General features: G+C 47.5%; 1 protein-coding gene across 3 annotated transcripts in view; it reads left to right on the forward strand.

The window, feature by feature from the left end:
• The first annotated feature begins 770 nt into the window (after window positions 1-770).
• VRK2 (VRK serine/threonine kinase 2) overlaps window positions 771-21884 on the forward strand; it is a 104492-nt gene continuing 83378 nt past the window's right edge. Inside the window, exons 1-7 of one of the 3 annotated variants that reach the window (XM_040429716.1) lie at window positions 771-921; window positions 3916-4069; window positions 6983-7038; window positions 10493-10562; window positions 12804-12888; window positions 17849-17957; window positions 18714-18806. In XM_040429716.1, coding sequence (XP_040285650.1) covers window positions 3943-4069; window positions 6983-7038; window positions 10493-10562; window positions 12804-12888; window positions 17849-17957; window positions 18714-18806 — 540 coding nt within the window. In that variant the 5' untranslated portion in view covers window positions 771-921; window positions 3916-3942. Of the gene's footprint in view, window positions 930-3915; window positions 4070-6982; window positions 7039-10492; window positions 10563-12803; window positions 12889-17845; window positions 17958-18713; window positions 18807-21884 lie in introns of all 3 variants that reach the window. The other 2 variants (XM_040429714.1, XM_040429713.1) reach the window with 2 other exon arrangements.

The raw sequence follows: 21884 nt of genomic DNA on the forward strand, positions 1-21884 counted from the left end.
GTAGGCGGAGCCAACAATACCATATTGTGGCACAAAATACTGCCCAACCGGGCAGAGCCAAATATCTCAGTGCAACACAATAAACAGTTCCAGCAGCATCCAAAACACCTCCTCCGAAGCTGCCCTCCTGTGGTGGTCAGCGCCAGCTGCCATGTTCTGTCCTCCTAATTCAATGAATCAGGAGGGTACCTCGCACCTGCTGGGCGATGTAGGAGGAGCGTGTAGGCTGGGGAATCGGCCTGTGCACTCTCCTACATACCCAGTAGAGCGCAGGGGGAACCGGGCTAGGTATTTCCATTTTTTCTTTAATTTATTAACTAGAGGCACTACCGTAAGGGGGGCATAACTACTGTGTGGTGGCACAATGTGGGCATAACTACTGTGTGGTGGCACAATGTGGGCATAACTACTGTGTGGGGCGCACAAACATCTAATAATTACCATGCGGGGGCACTAAAGGGACTGGGTGTGGGTGTATATATATATATATATACACACACATTAGGCGGCGTGGAGTAGGGGGTGTAGCTTAGTAGAATAAAAATATTCTACTGTCAATTGTCCATCTTTGGCCATTTTAAACTTTGGGACTACCCCTTTAAGCATACAGTCAGTACTCTGCAGCTCCCATAGCATTTAGATAACATTTTCCTTTAATCAGAATATGGAGTTTTGCTCATGTGGGCACACAGCCTTCCCTCCAATTCTCCTCACATCACTTTCATTTCTCAGAAACGAAAACCCTTGGTACATTTCTCCACCAGAGGACATTTGCAGAAGCTCCTCACGCCCACTCTTTGGCAATGCGACTTATTAGACTGTCCCTGCCGGCGGTCACGTGACCAAAAGTGATGCGAAGCTCCCGGAGTTTACGTCAGGTTCCCGGGGCCGCTCTGAGGAAGCGACAGGAAGAAACTCCCGGTAAGTCTGTGAGTGCACGCTGTGTGGGGGTGGGACGTTCCCGCGCTTCTCACTCCTGGACCTATTTGAGACTGTCCCTGGCCTTAACCCTCTGCACTCTCCGGGTCAGTGACAGAAGACTCCCTCCGGCTGGGAGGTCTTGCTGAGATCCACGCAGCTCCCGGCCAGCAGAGGGCGTGTCTGTGCTAAGGGGCTGTGTTGTCTGCTGTATCTATAAGGGCCAGTTCACACAGGACAGATTTTGTTGCAGCAATGTCTGCCATGAAAATCAGTTCTATTCACCTGAATGAGGTCCTTTCCTTGCGACAAGGACATGGATTTCTGCAAGCCTCATTCAGAAACTGACTTTCAGTCACAGGGATTTTCTGCAACAAAATCTGCTGCATGTGAAGGCATCCTAAGAGCTCCCGCACCCGACCGTAGCACGTTTTGCTGTCCGCCGAACATGGATACCGGCCACATGTGTTTTGCGGAAAGGAACGTCCTGCCCCCTGTAGAACTGTCCGACCCTTGTCCGTAAAACAGACGAGAATAGGACGTGCTCTATTTTTTTGTGGGGGCCATGGAACGTAGCCGGTGCTGTCCGCATCTATTGCGTCCCCATTGAAGTGAATGGGTCCACATCTGACCTGCACAAACTATGGAAAATGAAAATATATATTTGCGTGCATGAGCCCCAAGTGGAAGAGGGAATCCTTGCTTTGACTGCTTAGGGTTAGTGTTGAGCGAACTTGTGTTTTAAGTTCGGCATCTAAAGTTCGGGTTATCGAAGAATCGCGTTATGGATTCCGCTACCACGGACCATAACTTGGTCCGTGATAGTGGAATCCAAAACGCAAATCTTCGATAACCCGAACTTTAGACGCCGACCTTAAAACACAAGTTCGCTCAACACTACTTCGGGTACTTTCACACTTGTGGGTCTGTGCACATGAGCGTTGTTTTTCACGCATCAGTTCTGCGTTCAGGAAAAATCGCAGCATGTTCTATATTCCGCTTTTTTCACAGAGCCCCATAGCAGTGAATGGGGCTTCTGTGGAAAACACATTGCACCCGAATGCAATGCGTTTTTCACTGATGGTTGCTAGGAGATATTGTTTGTAAATCTTCAGGTTTTTTTTTTCACGCACGTGAAAAACACTGATTGCACCCGCATGGAAAAAACTGAAGCACGCAATCGCAGACAAAACTGACTGAACCTGCTTGCGAAATGGTGCGAGTTTCACTGAGCGCACCCTGAGCACCCAATCCGTATTGTTCGTGTGAAAAAGGCCTAATGGATACAAAGCATCTTAAATCAATATTAGGCCCCTTTCACACGGGCGAGTATTCCGCGCGGATGCGATGCGTGAGGTGAACGCATTGCACCCGCACTGAATCCTGACCCATTCATTTCTATGGGGCTGTGCACATAAGCGGTGATTTTCACGCATCACTTGTGCGTTGCGTGAAAATCGCAGCATGCTCCTCTTTGTGTGTTTTTCACGTAACGCAGGCCCCATAGAAGTGAATGGGGTTACGTGAAAATCGCAAGCATCCGCAAGCAAGTGCGGATACGGTGCGATTTTCACGCACGGTTGCTAGGTGACGATCGGGATGGATACCCGATCATTATTATTTTCCCTTATAACATGGTTATAAGGGAAAATAATAGCATTCTGAATACAGAATGCATACTACAATAGGGCTGGAGGGGTTAAAAAATAAAATAAAATAATTTAACTCGCCTTAATCCACTTGATCGCGTAGCCCGGCTTCTCTTCTGTCTTTTTTTTGCTGATTGCAGGAAAACGACCTATGGTGACGTCACTTCGGTCATCACATGGTCCATCACATGATCTTTTACCATGTGATGGATCATGTGATGACCGGAGTGACATCACCACAAGTCCTATTCCTGTGCACAGCAAAGAAGAAGACAGAAGAGAAGCCGGGCTGCGCGATCAAGTGGATTAAGGTGAGTTAAATTATTTATTTATTTATTTTAACCCCTCCAGCACTATTGTACTATGCATTCTGTATTCAGAATGCTATTATTTTCCCTTATAACCATGTTATAAGGGAAAATAATACAATCTACAGAACACCGATCCCAAGCCCGAACTTCTACCAAACATGCGATTTTTCTCACGCATTACAATGTTTTGCACTAGCGCGGAAAAATCGCGCATGTTCCCGCAACGCACCCGCACCTTTTCTCGCAACGCCCGTGTGAAAGAGGCCTAATGCTTTGCGACCTCCGTCAGTGCTGGGAAGTCAGGACAGGTGCTGCTGCATACTCACTCTGCGACTCCAATGCGTGAGACTCGCTCATCTGAAAAGGGCCTAATAATACAAAAAACTACGTGTGTTAATATACGGTAACCTAATAATATTGTCGCCTTTGCTGCGGCAAGGTGAAATGTTATACGCTGTGTTCACGTTGCGTTCGGTGTATGCGTTATATGCACAGCTCAGACATATACCTCTGTAGACGTGGCATTGTGTTTTTGTCGGATGCCTCTGCCCTGAAAAGGTTTTATGTTGGGTTAATGGGGTCCTATAGAGGAGTTCAGCGTATGTGCTTGAGAGTCTGCTTGAACATAGAGTAAAAATGCTACCTGGACTTAGCCTAAGATGTACAGCACTTAAAGGGTGACACAGAAGGCACCACGTGTGACATTTTACAGCAGCCGCCCTTCACAGAGGGCATTGAGGACCCTTTTTAGCCCTGGCCTAAGAGTTGAGCACTCAGCTATGTACAGTATATATATAGTGGATGGATTGGATGGAGAAAGAAAAATGACCTTGGCACATAGCCTTTTCATAAATGTGTGGCGCTTTAATTGAAATATCCCACATAATAGAAGAACATGGACATTCTTTCTGCCTATTGTTCTGTAAAAGGCATTAGGGTTGTTAAGAGAAATTAGAAAAAAATAAAAATCTCGTTCTATAGTTTGCAGCTTGTGGAAACATTTGTATTGATACCTTTTAATGTTTCATTTCCATTAAGGTCTTTAAGGTCTTCAAGATAGAAAAATGCCTCCGAGAAAAAACAAACTGCCTGCTCCTCTGCCGGAAGGCTTAATCGTGACGGACATGAACAAGAAATCCTGGAGACTGGGCAAAAAGCTCGGCCAAGGAGGCTTCGGCTTAATATACCTGGGTAATAATGTCTTTTCGTTGTCAGTGTTACGGACGATAAAAGCTTTCAAGGAATGGATCAGAAAAGGGACAGGTTAAAGGGGTTCTCTGGGAATTAAGAAAATGAAAATACTTAAATATTACTTTATTCTAAACATATTCCCAAATACCTTTCATTAGATATAATGGCTCATTTGGTCTAGGGAGCAATCATTAGGACAAATAAAATGGCCGCCGTCCTATTAGTACACACAAAACCTGTCCTAATCACACAGGAGGACAAGTTATTTCAGACCACTGAGAAGAAGAGCTGCCTCATCCTCCTCTCTGCTCTGCTTGTCAGGGATTATAATCCTGAATACAGATAAGGTCTTCAGCTGAAGTTCATGAGGAGACACGATGTACTGAGAGGACGGACAGGACAGACTGTGGTAATGTGGGTCGGTGGTAATGGAGCGCAGCGAGGTGACGTGATGGGGGAGGTTCACGAATGCGCAGTCCACGCTGGAGATAGCAGCGCTTCCAGGACTATGTCTTGCTTTCTAGCGCAGCCAAGGAGCCAATCGGGTGTGTCGGCGGCCCCAGACACGGTTACTCTATTGGCTTGTGGTGAGAGTTGTTGCTATGTAACCGGGATTGTTTACAACCACTATCACCAGAGCGGCGCTCTCCTAACCTTAAGGAGGCGCTCCAAATATAGGCATTTCGTGGCAATTACATAAAGTAAAAGGATTCGCTGATTATAGAGGCCCACTCACAGGGGCATGATCCAGCAAAGGCACAAGGGACATGTCCCATCTCTCTGTTATAGCTGTTTCATTTAATCATCGTGTAGGACTATGAATACATCTTTCTCTAGTAAGATAAAGTCTCCCCTTCCAATGCATAGTGTCCCACCTGTATACTCTCTAAGATGGGACTTGTGTCCCTTGTGCCTTTGCTGGATCATGCCCCTGTGAGTGGGCCTCTATAATCAGCGAATCCTTTTACTTTATGTAATTGCCACAAAATGCCTATATTTGGAGCGCCTCCTTAAGGTTAGGAGAGCGCCGCTCTGGTGATAGTGGCTGTAAACAATCCCGGTTACATAGCAACAACTCTCACCACAAGCCAATAGAGTAACCGTGTCTGGGGCCGCCGACACACCCGATTGGCTCCTTGCGAATGACGTCTGGCTGCGCTTGAAAGCAAGACATAGTCCTGGAAGCGCTGCTATCTCCAGCGCGGACTGCGCATGCGTGAATCGCCCCCATCGCGTCACCGCGCTGCGCTCCAAGCCTCACTCTGAGGCACGATCAGATTGCGCATGTGCGGGTATGCGAACCTCCCCCATCGCGTCACCGCGCTGCGCTCCAAGTTTCTTTCTGAAGCATGATCACATTTAAAAACAGCGCGGGTGGGCGTCCTCGGGCAGGTTGTACTATAACCTCAGGACATACCGCGGCGCTGTCTTACAGGGACCTGCACATCAGCAGACCTCCCTGTCTTGATATATGGCCCCATCTCTTTAGGCCTATTTCAGCCCTGATACACAATGGATCCCACACCAGGGGCTCATTATTTGTAAGTGTCCTCCACTCACTCTGTTATACCTGAATATCTTCAGTGTGAATGTTAAAATCAACTTGGAGTAACATTCCAGGTGATTCATGCCCTGCTCGACTGCACAACAGTTCCCCTGATGATTTGTACATGAAACATGCATGTAGGGATTAGCTGCACTACTAGGGCACAACAGGGCCAAGTAGTGTAAGGGTAAGGTTCCGGACGGGGTCGTTCTTTTTAGGACGAGTGCTCCGTGGTTAGGACACCAGGGACAAATCAGTATCCCTATCCTAGGGTGAAATAGGGACTTAGAGCCCTCCATCATCCATGTCCGGTACCTACCACTAAGAATTTATTTTCCTTACGACGAACATCTTCTGAACATCCACAACGGCCGGATGACACCTGGGTTACGGTAGGACAACCGGATATACTCTCAGGTGCCGCCGCGTACCAATTTTTTTCATGTGTAATTTTTGCACCTATTTGTTATTTTGTTTATATTTAGGGACTTTTTTCTATCTTGATATCAATTAAAAGTTACGTTTTATTAAGATCACCATTTCAACCTTCGGCTATATTTGATATAACTTTTTGGTGACCCAATATTTGAATATCTAGAAGCCTTTTTCTTTCCAGACAAAACAAGCCATTATAACTAATGAAAGGTATTTGGGAATATATGTATAATAAAGTAATATTTAAGTATTTTAATTTTCTTTATTCTCGGAGAACCCCTTTAGGGTTTTCCATCCAGATGTGATGTGTGCAGCAAACGCAGAGCTTCCGGACTGAATCCTGACCCATTCGTTTCAATGCGTTTTTCACTAATCATCTTCGCATTCAGGAAAAATCGCTGTTTTATATTATGCATCTTTCACTCAGCTCTGGCTCCATAGAAGTAAATGGGGCTTGTGTAAAAAAAAATAAAAAAAAAGGAAAGCATCCAGATGCAATGCTTTTTTATTTTATTTTTTATTTTTTTACTGATGGTTGCTAGAAGATGTAGATTGCTATCCAGATACAATCCTGATGGGAAAAAAATGGACACGCTGAACGCAGTCACAGAAAAAGCTGATTGAACTGACATGCAAAACCATCCGTTTTTTCCTGAACAGATCCTGACACAACCCGTATCGCTTGTGGGAAAGAGATCTAAATTAGTAACGTGCAAGTTATGCTAAATCTTTTTTCACAAAACTATGTAGAAATCTGCTCAGCTCCTCCTGCTCTGCAACATGCCGCCCATAGATGGGACCGGTTCGCTGTAAGGATGTGTGCTGTGCCATGCTGTTGCTTCCATAAAATTGCTGGTTATTACATTATCTTCTACAATTGCATTACAACACAATGCTATTATATTTATCAAGAGCAATTCTTGTTCTTTCAGCTTCTCCAGAATGTACCAGAACCGTGACTGATGACGCTGCTTATGTCATTAAAGTGGTAAATTTACATATTTTTTCATCTTTTTCTTCTTGTTTTGTTCAATTTACTGTTACTTTAATTTGCCACATGAATGAAAGGACTTGTCCACCTTGTATGCCTTGTTTTTATACTGAGGTTCTTAAAAGGGGGTTGTCTCACTTTAGCAAATGGCATTTATCATGTAGAGAATGTTAAAGGGAACCTGTCACCATGATTTTGCGCATAGAGCTGGGGACATGGGCTGCTAGATGGCCACTAGCTCATCTGCAGTACCCAGGTCCCATAGCTCTCTGCGCTTTTATTGTGTTAAAAAACCGTTTTAAATGATATGCAAATTACCTGATATGAGTCCTGTAGCCAGAGATGAGTCAAGCGGAAAGGAGCCCAGCACCGCCCCGCGTCCTCCGAATCTCCTCCTTGCCGGCTGACGTCACAGAGCTGGAGCGCCGAAATCTCGCGATGCGCGAGCTAGCGCATGCGTAGTTCGTTCCCTGTGCTGATGCCAGCACAGGGAATGAACATGATGCCGACACTGCGCATGCGCTAGCTCGCGCATCGCGAGATTTCGGCGCTCCAGCTCTGTGACGTCAGCCGGCAAGGAGGAGATTCGGAGGACGCGGGGCGGTGCTGGGCTCCTTTCCACTTGACTCATCTCCAGCTATAGGACTCATATCAGGTAATTTGCATATCACTCAAAACGGTTTTTTAACACAATAAAAGCGCAGAGAGCTATGGGACCTAGGTACTGCAGATGAGCTAGTGGCCATCTAGCAGCCCATGTCCCCAGCTCTATGCGCAAAATCATGGTGACAGGTTTCCTTTAATACAAGCCACGTACTAATGCATTGTGATTGTCCATATTGCTTCCTTTGCTGGCTGGATTCATTTTTCAATCACATTATACACTGCTCGTTTCAATTAACAAATCCAGCAGCGATAGTCGTGCTTGCACACTATAGGAAAAAGCACTGGCCTCTCTGGTGTCCGGGACCATGGGAGCGCACATAGGCTGGTGCTTTTTCCTATAGTGTGCAATCACAACTATCGCTGCTGGATTCATGGGTGGTCATAACCATGGAAACAAGCAATGTACACTGCTCAAAAAAATAAAGGGAACACTTAAACAACACAATGTAACTAGTGACAATCAATTTCACATGCTGTTGTGCAAATGGGATAGACAACAGGTGGAAATTATAGGCAATTAGCAAGACACCCCCAATAAAGGAGTGGTTCTGCAGGTGGTGACCATAGACCACTTCTCAGTTCCTATGCTTCCTGGCTGATGTTTTGGTCACTTTTGAATGCTGGCGGTGCTTTCACTCTAGTGGTAGCATGAGACGGAGTCTACAACCCACACAAGTGGCTCAGGTAGGGCAGCTTATCCAGGATGGCACATCAATGCGAGCTGTGGCAAGAAGGTTTGCTGTGTCTGTCAGCGTAGTGTCCAGAGCATGGAGGCGCTACCAGGAGACAGGCCAGTACATCAGGAGACGTGGAGGAGGCCGTAGGAGGGCAACAACCCAGCAGCAGGACCGCTACCTCCGCCTTTGTGCAAGGAGGAACAGGAGGAGCACTGCCAAAGCCCTGCAAAATGACCTTCAGCAGGCCACAAATGTGCATGTGTCTGCTCAAACGGTCAGAAACAGACTCCATGAGGGTGATACGAGGGCCCGACGTCCACAGGTGGGGTTTGTGCTTACAGCCCAACACCGTGCAGGACGTTTGGCATTTGCCAGAGAACACCAAGATTGGCAAATTCGCCACTGGCGCCCTGTGCTCTTCACAGATGAAAGCAGGTTCACACTGAGCACATGTGACAGACGTGACAGAGTCTGGAGACGCCGTGGAGAACGTTCTGCTGCCTGCAACATCCTCCAGCATGACCGGTTTGGCATTGGGTCAGTAATGGTGTGGGGTGGCATTTCTTTGGAGGGCCGCACAGCCCTCCATGTGCTCGCCAGAGGTAGCCTGACTGCCATTAGGTACCGAGATGAGATCCTCAGACCCCTTGTGAGACCATATGCTGGTGCGGTTGGCCCTGGGTTCCTCCTAATGCAAGACAATGCTAGACCTCATGTGGCTGGAGTGTGTCAGCAGTTCCTGCAAGACGAAGGCATTGATGCTATGGACTGGCCCGCCCGTTCCCCAGACCTGAATCCAATTGAGCACATCTGGGACATCATGTCTCGCTCTATCCACCAACGTCACGTTGCACCACAGACTGTCCAGGAGTTGGCAGATGCTTTAGTCCAGGTCTGGGAGGAGATCCCTCAGGAGACCGTCTGCCACCTCATCAGGAGCATGCACAGGCGTTGTAGGGAGGTCATACAGGCACGTGGAGGCCACACACACTACTGAGCCTCATTTTGACTTGTTTTAAGGACATTACATCAAAGTTGGATCAGCCTGTAGTGTGTTTTTCCACTTTAATTTTGAGTGTGACTCCAAATCCAGACCTCCATGGGTTGAAAAATTTGATTTCCATTTTTTTTCTTTTTGTTTGATTTTGTTGTCAGCACATTCAACTATGTAAAGAACAAAGTATTTCAGAAGAATATTTAATTAATTCAGATCTAGGATGTGTTATTTTTGTGTTCCCTTTATTTTTTTGAGCAGTGTATAATGTGATGGAAAAATGAATCCAGCCAGCAAAGGAAGCAATATGGATAATAACAATACATTAGTAAGTGTCTTGTATTAACGTTCTCTACATGATAAATGCTTTTTGCTGAAGTGAGACAACCCCTTTAATCTGGGATGTGAGTGTAGGGAGGTGATACTAGATGGGCAGGAAGCTCCCTGCAGAGGAGTAATTCCTCGGCACGTGTACCGCCCCTTAATGCTATGTGTTATAGAGGGCTCATCTACACGTAAAGGAATTGATGCAGGTTGTCCACCTACATTTGCCAATGCAAAATCGACAGCGGATAACAGTACAGGCAGATTGAATGAAATTTGTACAAATGCCTTCCACAGACTACCGGAAAATGACTTCCTGTTTTGATTTTTAAATCCATTTCTGATGGAATTGTTGCCGCTTTGTTGTGGAATTTTACTGTTGAGTTCAATGGAGAAGTCAAAATCCGCAACTACCCTCAGTTGTTTCACATTTTGCTGCAGCTTACCTGTAGATTTGCAGCAACATCTGCAAGTCTTAAATAAAATATAAAAAAAACACTTTTTAATATGAAAACTATATACTCACCTTTCCTGGTGCTTCCCTGGCTGCCTCGTGTGATCCTATGTCAGGCTTCTGTACAACCTGGTCTCAAGTGGTGACATCTGGCACAGTAATTGGCTGCAGCAGTCATATGGGACAAGGCTTGATCATAGGTCGTGTCGCACAGGGACTGGCAAGGTACCAAGCAAGGGAGCCACATAATGATGAGGCGGTTGGTATCCTGTTTTCTTATCCCATGTAAAATCATGTGCTAAACTTGTTAATTTACCATTTTTTATCTGATTCTAGGAAAACTATGCAAATGGGCCATTATTTTGTGAACTGAAGTTTTATCAAAGAGCCGCCAAACAAGACGATGGTAGGAAGATGATTTAAGTCCTTAATGAATAGCATGTAAAATGGGATAAGGGTTTCATATGGGGCAGTTTTTGCAACAGTCTTTGTGGAATCACTGCAAATTGCAGAGGTTTGCAATAATCCCATTATGGCTGTGATGTGTGAATAAACCTCCTAATATACTGGTACAGAATTACCATGGTGGTATCAGGCAAAGTGGTGCACAAAATTAGGCAGAAGCCATTGCACTTCCATCATGCCAGCACTGTAGTTGGCATCCATGAACGTAACTGACGAGCAGCAGTTCCCCAAAGTAATATATAAGACTCCATTCTCTTGTGTCTGGTGAGGACAAAAGGTTGGGTATTTAATGAAACCCCAAGGAGTGCACTAGGTGGGTGAGCAGTGTCGTTGGATGTTCCCTTTCAAAATACAAAATACAAATTGGCGTGGTATTAAAAAGCAGGAAGGGCTCAACCCCATATGCAGTGGTGCATCTATACTGGGGGGGCAGATCCTGCACAGGATAGCAAATGTGTGGATGTGATAAACAGTATATATAATATAACAAAAACAAAGACAGGTGCACTCTGCGGTCTTACTAAGCCCTCAAACTGGTGTTAAAATTGAGAGATTAGCCAACATGTCCTACGTGAGGACATGTCTGAGCCCGAGCACCGCGCCAAGGTTTCTCAAGTAGCTCGGAACCTAACGCTAAACCTACCTGGGCCATGTGGGCAATACCAGGAGCCAGTGGGCGAATTAGAGGAGCGCAAGGTCCAACTCAAAGCAATCTCCCAGTAACCTCCAGCATGTGACCATGCATACAATGGGAGGAGGCAGAGAGCTCTGAGCCCCACCCAAGACTGGCTGATGTTCCCTTTCAACCTAACTTTTCTGACCTTTTCTCAATGGTCACCTTAGCTGCACCTAAACAAATGGGCAAATTACTTTAATTAAGCATTTTCATGTTATACATCCTAAAAGCCCTGCAACTAGGGGTCTCTCTTTTAGCTAATTGGCAGTCCACTCGCTGTTAGGGCACATTTACACTGCGCTGAAGAGCAGACGATTGTTCGGAAGAAAGAGTTCCTTCCCAACAATTGCCTGCTCATTATTGGAAGTGACCCCGCTATATACATGCAGCAATCCCCTCCACAGTATAAGGGTGAGCAATGGCTACTGCATATAGCTGCATTGTTTTTGGGCAGCAGAGTGCTGTTTAGACAGCACACTCTGTTGGCCAGAAACAATGATTGAGGGGTCCACACCAACAATCATTTCACCCAATGAAGAAACGTTTTGCTCGTTCATTGGGTGGTCTGTGGCAGCTTTAGACGGACAGATTATCGTGAACGAGCGTGGATTGTTTTCTGCTGATGTCTATGGAAATTCTTACTTACATGGCTGCTAAAAGTACAGTATATGGCACCAAAGTCTATAGATAAAAAAGTTTGTAGCCAATTCACCCTTCCTTGTGCTTCAGGATCTATGCTGCACGGACTTCACTTGTAAACCTAGAAAACTAAGGTAGAAAAGAGTCCAGCGTCTCACAATGCAGAAATCAGGGATTAAGGCAAGAAAATCTATACATAACAACAGCTTCCGTGTTCTCACTCATGGCACCAAAGTCTACAGTGATTTATTTATTTTTGCATGTATTTCTCATTTTGGAAATAACAGAGCGTCTAGAAAATGTAATAAATATAGTATGAAATAATAGAGGAAGGGGTAACACTAATAGAGACTAACAGGTAATGAAAGAAACAAATAATGAAACCTAAATTGTAATAATGTCTGGATAAAGCCGAATGCACACGGCCGTGTTCCGCGGCCAAAAGCGGTCCGTGGTAACCCGGCCGGGATTCCTTCTGACAGCAGGAGTGCACGGCGTCATTAGTTGCCATGACGCCGTGCGCTTCATGCAGCCGCTGCTGTACAGTAATACACTCGTATGATCTATACCAGTGTATCACTGTACAGCAGCGGCGGCATGAAGCGCACGGCGTCATAGCAACCAATGACGCCGTGCGCTCCTGCTGTCAGAAGGAATCCCGGCCGGGTTACCACGGACCGCTCTCGGCCGTGGAACAAGGCTGTGTGCATGAGGCCTAATAATAGTAATAATACAGCTTGTAAAGATTACATTACTGTCATCCAGCATGTCTGACCAGCTTACAGAATCTGGAGGGAGGAGTACCAATAAAATGCTGTTCTTATCTTAATAATGTGTTTTCTTACTCTGAAATGTTTTAATTCACAGTAAAAAAATGGATCCATAGTCACAAGCTGGACTACTTAGGGATTCCTAAATACTGGGGAACCGGAGAAATAAGTTATAATTCAAGGTGAGACTGTAGCTAAGAATATAAAAGTTATTTCTTTGAAGGATCTGTGATTAGATATGAGCGAACGTTTTCAGGTTCGGCGTTCGGGCGGTGGAGGAATTCCGTTATGGATTCCGTTAGCACGAAATATAATGGTTCGCTCATCCCTATGTGTGATTAATCATTTTCATGGGGGTTTAGTCCATTTAAAGGAAAACCTAATGGGTTAAGCTGCAGATAATACCTACACACCTGGAGCCATTGTATCATATGAACCTCCCAGTGCTGGTTCACAGTTGTGTCCAGCTCAGGGGACAAAATGGCCGAAAATTGGTGAAAGAAAGTAAAAAAAGTGGTGAAAAGTTGTGGATTTTTTTTCATCCGTATCATTGTGGGACACAGGCTTGACCTTGGGTATAGCTGTTGCACTAGGATGCTACACTAAGCACAAAAGTGTGAGCTCCTCCCTCCAGCTATACCCTTCCTACAGGGACTAAGCTAAAACAGTTTTAGCTTAGTGTCCGTAGGAGGCAGACCTCCCTGTTTTGCAGGTCTGTGGATTTTATTTATTTTCCTTTTTTTCTTTTCTTCTAGCGGGATTACAGGCAGTCTTACCTGCCTGCACTCCCACCCAGGAGACGGGAGACCAGGGGTGCCCAAGCCTGCTGCTCCTTCCTGGTCTCCAGAAGACAAGGAGGACCAGAGGTTCCTAAAGCCTCTGCATCCCGTCAGCCTTCGGGTCACCACGGCCATCCCCTCTGTTTTCGGTGTAGCAGCCCTCCCCAAGGGACGCCCGCCCGCCCCCATCTGTTTCTCTCTCCTCCGGCCATGGCCGCCTGTAAATGAAGGCCCCGGCTTCTACTGCGGCCTACTTCGGATCCGCTCGCCGCAGGTACTTCTCACTCGGCCGACACCTCCGTTCGGCCGGGGCTCCTTGCGGCAGCACCACTATACGGGGGTGAGAAGGAAAGACCTCCAGTGGGTGCGCCAGCGCTCCTTTTAAGTATTGTGGGCGGCCGACTCCATTAGGGGGGCGGGGCATGAGTTCTCCCCGTTTCCCTCTCTTTCATCTAGCTTCCTGGCGCTTGTTCTCTGACTTCGCCCATCTCCTGCTCGGTAGGACCTCTGCGGACTCTGGCACTAGGTTTTTTCCGGACAGGCTGCAGTAAGGGACACAGGCCGGGTAAGCTCTTTCCCCCCGTCCTACAGGGTCTAACTTTTGCCCTCCTACCTTTCACTACAGGTACTCACTATGTCCGAACCCAGATCCCAGGCCCCAAAGCTGGCGGTCACTTCTGTGCGACATTTTGCATGTGCTTCTTGTCGCTCCCATCTGGTCAGTTGGATCCCCTCTGCTCCTCTTGTTCTGCACCACCGCCAAGTGGCTCTGACCCTGTCCCAGTCGCCACCCCTGCCTAGCCCATGGTAAAGCTGGAGTGGGTGCGCTCTGTCTAAGATGGTGCAGGACATTTCCCAGTCCAACAGGGTCATTGTGAAAATGCTGGGGCATTTGGCCGTGCAGCCACCCTCTGACCAGTCAGACTCTGGTGACCCCTCTGCTACTCCCCATTGCGGCCGTCCTGCAAAAGGGGCCAGACCACCCTCTCCTCGAAGGGCGTCTGCTTCCCCTGTTTCCTCAATCTCCCCGTCCCCTCTCAGGGAGTCTCGCTCCGACGCGTCCTAGTTAGAAGAGGTGTGTTCTGAGGATGAGTTGTCAGACGCTAACTTTGTCTCTCTGGTCTTCCAAACTGTCCGCTATGGTAGACAATCTCATTGCAGCGGTTATAGAAACCTTACAGGTTGCGACCCTACACCCTAATCACTCGGTTCTAGGTTTTCCTTCAGGCGATCCCGTCGCTCGCGAAAAGTTTACCCCCAACCACCCGGAGTTTGATTCCTCCCTTTCCAAGGAATGGAACTTCCCTTACAGGCGTTTTGCTTTGCCAAAACGCTTAGACATCTTATATCCCTTTTCAGAGGATTTGAAGAAGTGGTCCTCCTCTCCTGTTGTTGACCCTCCGGTATCCCGCCTGGCTAAGAATACCACCTTGCCTATGGCGGATGGGGCTTCCTTCTCGGCTCCCCAGGGATAAGAAATTGGAATTCTTTGCCAAATCTGCCTTTGAAGCAGCTGGCACAGCCCTACGCCCGTTTTTTGTCTCTACATGGGTCAGCAAGGCTATGACCGTCTCCGGTGGTGTACAGTTCGGGTTCAATCCGACAACTCCAGGGCAGTCGCATATCTAAATCACCAGGGCGGCACCCGGAGCACCGCAGCCATGTCGGAAGCAGCGCTCATCCTCTCTTGGGTGGAGAGCTATGTGCCAGCTCTGTCAGCAGTTCATATTCCCGGCGTCTACAACTGGATCGACAACTTTCTTAGCCAAAAGAGACTCGATCCTGGCTAATGGGCTCTGCATCCACAGGTAGAAACCCGTGGACGCAGTTTACATTTCCTTACGTGTTCCCTCCTCTTCCGCTCATTCTGTGTGTTCTCCAGAAAATCGGGTCCGAAGGTCTGCCCGTCATTCTCGTAGCCCCGGACTGGCCACGCAGAGTATGGCACGCATCCCTAGTCTCCCTCCTCGCCGACGAACCTTGGCGTCTTCCCATTTGGGAGGACCTCTTGTCGTAGGGACCGATCCGCCACCCGAATTGAGGGTCGCTACATTTAACGGCATGACTGTTGAAGCCGCCGTACTAAGGGCTCGGGGTTTCTTGGATGCTGTTGTCCAGACCATGATTCAGTCTAGTAAGCCATCGTCCTCCCAAATCTATCACCGGACCTGGAAGTTCTACTTTAGTTGGTGCGAACGCCACCAGTTGTCTCCCATTTGGTTCTCGTTGCCGCGACTCTCGTCTTTCCTGCAGTCGGGCATGGAGTTGGGGCTGGCTCTCAGTTCCCTCAAAGTTTCGTCCATTTCCATTCTTTTTCAGCGGAATTTGGCTTCACTTTCTGCGGTTCGGACCTTTCCAGCCTCCGTTGAATACTTGGTACCTTAATCTGGTGCTCAGTGCTCTCCAGTCCTTTTCATTTGAGCCTTTGCAGCAGGTGTCCCTTCACTTCCTGTCCTACAAGGTGGCCATTTTGGTAGCAGTCACTTCCATCCGTAGGGTGTCGGAACTAGCGGCTCTTTCTTGTCGGTCGCCCTTCCTTATCCTCCATCAGGACAAGGTAGTCCTTCGTCCGGTCCAGTCCTTCCGAAGGTTGTGTCGGCATTCCATCTCAATGAAGAGATCATTCTCCCTTCCTTTTGTCCTGCCCTGTCTCATCCTCATGAGCAGTCGCTCCACACTCTGGATGTGGTTCCGGCCATTCGCATCTATCTGTCTCAGACTTCCTGTTTCCGACGGACAGATTCATTATTCGTCATTTCAGAGGGACCGAGACGAGGGCTGGCTGTGTCCAAAGTTTTCATTTCCCGATGGATTTGTTTGGCCATTGTGGAAGCATACCACATCTTTCCGGGGGACTGCTCATTCTGCTCGGGCAGTGGGGGCCTCTTGGGCAGTACATCATGGGGCTTTGGCCCTTCAGGTGTGCAGGGCGGCTACCTGGTCGTCTTTGCACACCTTTTCCAAATTTTACAGAGTGCACACCTTTGCATCTTCTGACGCTTCTCTGGAGCATAGAGTCTTACAGACGGCGGTTCTCTCATTGGCCGGAGTGTTTCTTCGTTTATGACCCACCCCTGGGACTGCTCTGTAATGTACCACGGTCAAGCCTGTGTCCCCCCAATGATACGGATGAGAAAACTAGATTTTTGTACTTGCCGTGAAATCCATTTCTTTTCTGTTCATTGGGGGACATAGCTCTGACCCATTCTCCCTGGTTATGGGCCTCGTTGTGGCCTGCGTCATTCTGGGTTTGTACATTGTTTGGTTTACTATTTTTCCTTTTGCTTCTCCTACTGCTTTTGCACAAACTGTTTTAGCTTAGTCCCTGTAGGAAGGGTATAGCTGGAGGGAGGAGCTCACACTTTTGTGCTAAGTGTCGCCTCCTAGTGGCAACAGCTATATCCAAGGTCAAGCCTGTGTCCCCCAATGAACGGAAGAGAAACAGATTTTACGGTAAGTACAAAAATCTAGTTTTTACACCTGTCCAGGGTCCATAGCCCAACAGAGAAACGTTGAACCCAGATTTTCACCCAGGCAGCCCGCCTGACAAGAGCATCGGAGCTGAATCGCACAGGACAAATGCATTTTCAGGAGATCCAGTAACGTACTGGGCTCTCCTTAGGGCTGCCAGGCGGAGGCTTCTGCCCAGCAGTGTGTTCGAGACGTCACCGGCACTGATGGGCGGGCTTTAGTGCTGCCCTAGCCTGTAAAACGGCTAGGGGAGAGCGCTAAAGCCAGTCCATCAGAGCCGGTGACGTCACAAACACACTGCTTGGTGGAAGCCTCCGCCAGGCAGTGTTATTGTAAATGAAAAAGCCCTTGCCCTGCGCGATCCTGCGCAGGGCAAGGGAGAGCATCAGAGCATGAAATGCTTCGATGCTCTTGTCAGGGGGGCTGCTTGGGTGAAAATATGGGCTGAACCCGGACAATCCCTTTCATTAGTGATACGTAGGTATTCTCAGAAACAGTATTAACAGGTTAAACTCAATCTAACAGCCTTACCTGTGTCTTCAAAATATAAATTTTTCAGTTTACCTATAACTTTGTGATACAGCATGGTGGTACAGCATGGATCACTTTTCCCCCATACTTATTGAACTCGTTCCCATATCCTCTTGATCACCTAGGTAAATGCTGATCATTATCTCTGTATAAAAATCATTGTATACTGTATGCAGCTGGTGATGATGCTGTACAGGCCCAGCATAAAACTGTGAACGTCCCCTGGAGATTTCACTCCAGTTATTATACATATATTTCCTTCTATAGTCACGTCATGGCCATCTGCCATTGTATTTGTTTTGATAAGGGGTTAAATGTAAGAGTCAGAGTCTAGATTTGTTCTTTTTGTCCCAATTAGCAGTTACAGATTCATGGTGGTGGATCGGCTCGGTACAGATCTGCAGAAGTTGCAGCATAACAACAGTGGCAGATTGCCTGCAAAAACAGTAATGCAAATTGGCATACGTATGGTAAGTAAAAAATGCATCAGGGCCTTAAAGGGGAATTTCACCATGTAGTTATCATCTTGCATGTCAAAGGGACATATCAGAAGATAACACCAGGGAGGGTTGATTAACTAGAAAATAGCAGAGCCTACCACGACTATTTTCAGAAATCCTGTAGCAGTGAATGGAGAAACTGCACATGCATGGCTTTCTCTCTATTCACATCGGGGCCCCATTCTAGAGATAGGTGCAGGTCCCAGAGGTGGGACCTGCACCTATCGGACCTCTAAGGCATACCCTATCGATATGCAACGGATGTCTAGATTTAAATACCCAGTTTCCGATACTGATTACCTATTCTTAGAATAGGTCATCAATCTCAGATCATTGGGGGGGAAGGGGGGGGGGAGAACGCAGCACTCCTGCGAGAAAAAGTAGTTACACTCCGTCCCATTCAAGTGAATGGGATAAAGGAGCTGTAATTACACTGGCGCTGCAGTGCCAATGGCGAGCAGTGTTATGGTGCTGGGTGTCAGATCCCCGCTGATCTGATATTGACAACGTATCCTGAGGATAGATCATCAATATTGGAGACTGGACAACCCCTTTAGGAGATTTGGAAAAAAACAGACCCAAAACTGGTGGAAATTACGTTCTGATCTATTGAATTCAGCAGAGAAATTTGTACATATGAACAGTTTGAGTCATACACAAAGCCGATGAGACATGCATTATTTTTCACAATTTCACAATTATTTCCATTTGTTATTTGTTTTACAGCTGGATGTATTAGAATACATTCATGAACACGAGTATGTACATGGTGATATTAAAGCAGGAAATGTTCTGCTTCACACTTCGGATGCCAACAAGGTAACAGTGTTTAGTTTGCACTAATGAATATTGGGCCTGTTTATATAAGATGCACCGATACTGTGGTAAAACTGCCCCATTGTGCCTAAGGGTACGTTCACACAGCAGATTTTGACTCCACAGCGTACTCCATGGCAGAAACCGTTGCATTTTTGGGATGCTGCGGACTTAGATGCGGCTTAGACACACCGAATGGAGCTAAACCACAAGCGGACACCTACCCAGCTGTGCAAATGGAGGCCACTCCAAAATTTCTACAGCATAAATTGACGTGTGAACGGGCCCTAATGCTTGGACTGCATGCTGAGTGTATACTCTATTGGAATCCTTGGTGACATTTTCCACTTTTGATCTACCTTTGTGCCATGCTGATTGACACTGCTAGGATGCAGAAATTTCCACATCGAAGATGCGCTATTTAGTTGCACCAGGGCATGCTGACAAATGTCCTCCCTCCCTATCGCATCCAGTGAACTGACCACTGAGAGTTTCTAACATGCCTACATATGAGACAACCTCTTTGTGTAAATGGGGCGGCGGGGCAAGTATGGGTCAGAGCCTCACTACCAGGTCTATATGCAGCTGTGCTCAGTTCAGGAAGCACCATAAAGGGGTTGGCCCATCTTGTACTTTATTTGCATATCGCTAAGATATGCCACCAATATCCGATAGGTTCCGGTCCCACCTTTGGCACCCCCATCTATCTCTAGAACAGGGCCCCCCAAATGAAGGAGAGTTCACCTCACATGCGCGACATGCTCTCTATTCACTTCTACAAGAGTTCTGAAAAGAGCAGAGTGCATTCCGCAAGCTCGGCCCCCACTCCATTCACCTCTGTGGGAGTTCCGAGTGCCGTGCTCACGCTCTGTTATTTTTAGTGCTCCCTCGTTCACTTTGGGGGGGGCCGCATTCTACCGATAGGTGCAGGTTCAATCTCTGTTGGACATTGGTGGCATATTCTAGCGATGGGCCAACCCCTAAAAGGAGAAAGAGAGGGCTTGTATTTTAAACATTTACGGTAAATGAAAAGCCCTCCAGTCTATAATAGTCAATGGGGGACATTTATCAATGGAGTAATTTGCATAAAATAAATATTTGCGACATTTTAACGCCAATAGCACTAAAATGCGACTTTTTTATACTGAAATGCGCCATTTCCGAGAACCCTGCCGGACCGGACTTGTGACTTTTGAAACATATTTGCGACTTTTGAAGCATATTTGTGACATTTCCTATGGTAAAGGCCTCATGCACACGACCGTTGTGTGCATCCGTGGCCGTTGTTCCGTTTTACGTGATTTTCTGCGGACCCATTGACTTTCAATGGGTCCGTTGAAAACTCAGCAAATGCACCGTTGTTCATCCGCGGCCGTGATCCGTGTTTCCTGTCCGTCAAAAAAATATGACCTGTCCTATTTTTTTGACGGACAACGGTTCACGGACCCATTCAAGTCAATGAGTCCGTGAAAAAACACGGATGCACACAAGATTGGCATCCGCGTCCGTGATCCGCGGCCGTTGGCAACTTTCACACAGACGCATCACAGATCCGTCTGCATAAAAGCTTTTTCAGATATGAGTTTTCACTTCGTGAGAAACTCATATCCGAAAGTATATTCTAACACAGAGGCGTTCCCATAGTGATGGGGACGCTTCAAGTTAGAATATACTGAGAACTGTGTATATGACTGCCCCCTGCTGCCTGGCAGCACCTGATCTCTTACAGGGGGCTGTGATCCGCACAATTAACCCCTCAGGTGCCGCACCTAAAGGGTTAATTGTGCGTATCATAGCCCCCTGTAAGAGATCAGGTGCTGCCAGGCAGGAGGGGGCAGACCCCTCCCTCCCCAATATTATATTCATTGGTGGCCAGTACGGCCTCCCCCCCCCCCCCAGTTAAAATCACGTTCCGAATCCCCCATCATTGGTGGCCAGTGTGGCCTCACATCCCCCCCCCCATGTTAAAATCACGTTCCGAATCCCCCATCATTGGTGGCCAGTGCGGCCTCACCTCTCCCCCCCCCCCCCTAGTTAAAATCACGTTCCGAATCCCCCATCATTGGTGGCCAGTGCGGCCTCACATCTCCCCCCCCCCCGCCCCTAGTTAAAATCACGTTCACCCATCAGTGGTGGCAGTGGAGAGTTCAGATCGGAGTCCCAGTTTAATCGCTGGGGCTCCGATCGGTAACCATGGCAACCTACTGCAGTCCTGGTTGCCATGGTTACTTAGCAATTTTTAGAAGCATTATACTTACCTGCGAGCTGCGATGTCTGAAATCGGCCGGGCGCTCCTCCTACTGGTAAGTGACAGGTCTGTGCTATAGGCAATGCGCCGCACAGACCTTTCACTTACCAGTAGGAGGAGCGCCCGGCTGGTCACAGACATCGCAGCTCGCAGGTAAGTATAATGCTTCCAAAAATTGCTAAGTAACCATGGCAACCAGGACTGCAGTAGCGTCCTGGTTGCCATGGTTACCGATCGGAGCCCCAGCGATTAAACTGGGACTCCGATCGGAACTCTCCACTGCCACCAATGATGGGGGAACGTGATTTTAACTAGGGGGGGGGAGAGGTGAGGCGGCACTGGCCACCAATGATGGGGGATTCGGAACGTGATTTTAACTAGGGGGGGGGGGGGGAGAGGTGAGGCTGCACTGGCTACCAATGATGGGGGATTCGGAACGTGATTTTAACTGGGGGGGGGGGGGAGAGGGGAGGCCGCACTGGCCACCAATGAATATAATATTGGGGAGGGAGGGGGTCTGCCCCCTCCTGCCTGGCAGCACCTGATCTCTTACAGGGGGCTATGATATGCACAATTAACCCTTTAGGTGCGGCACCTGAGGGGTTAATTGTGCGGATCACAGCCCCCTGTAAAAGATCGAGTGCTGCCAGGCAGCAGGGGGCAGTCATGTACACAGTTCGTAGGATATTCTAACTTGAAGCGTCCCCATCACTATGGGATTAGAATATACTGTCGGATATGAGTTTCACGATCTAACTCAAATCCGATGGTATATTCTAACATAGAGGCGTTCCCATGGTGATGGGGACGCTTCAAGTTAAAATATACCATCG

Source organism: Bufo bufo, chromosome 4, assembly GCF_905171765.1.
Source record: "Bufo bufo chromosome 4, aBufBuf1.1, whole genome shotgun sequence".
NCBI classification, from domain to species: domain Eukaryota; kingdom Metazoa; phylum Chordata; class Amphibia; order Anura; family Bufonidae; genus Bufo; species Bufo bufo.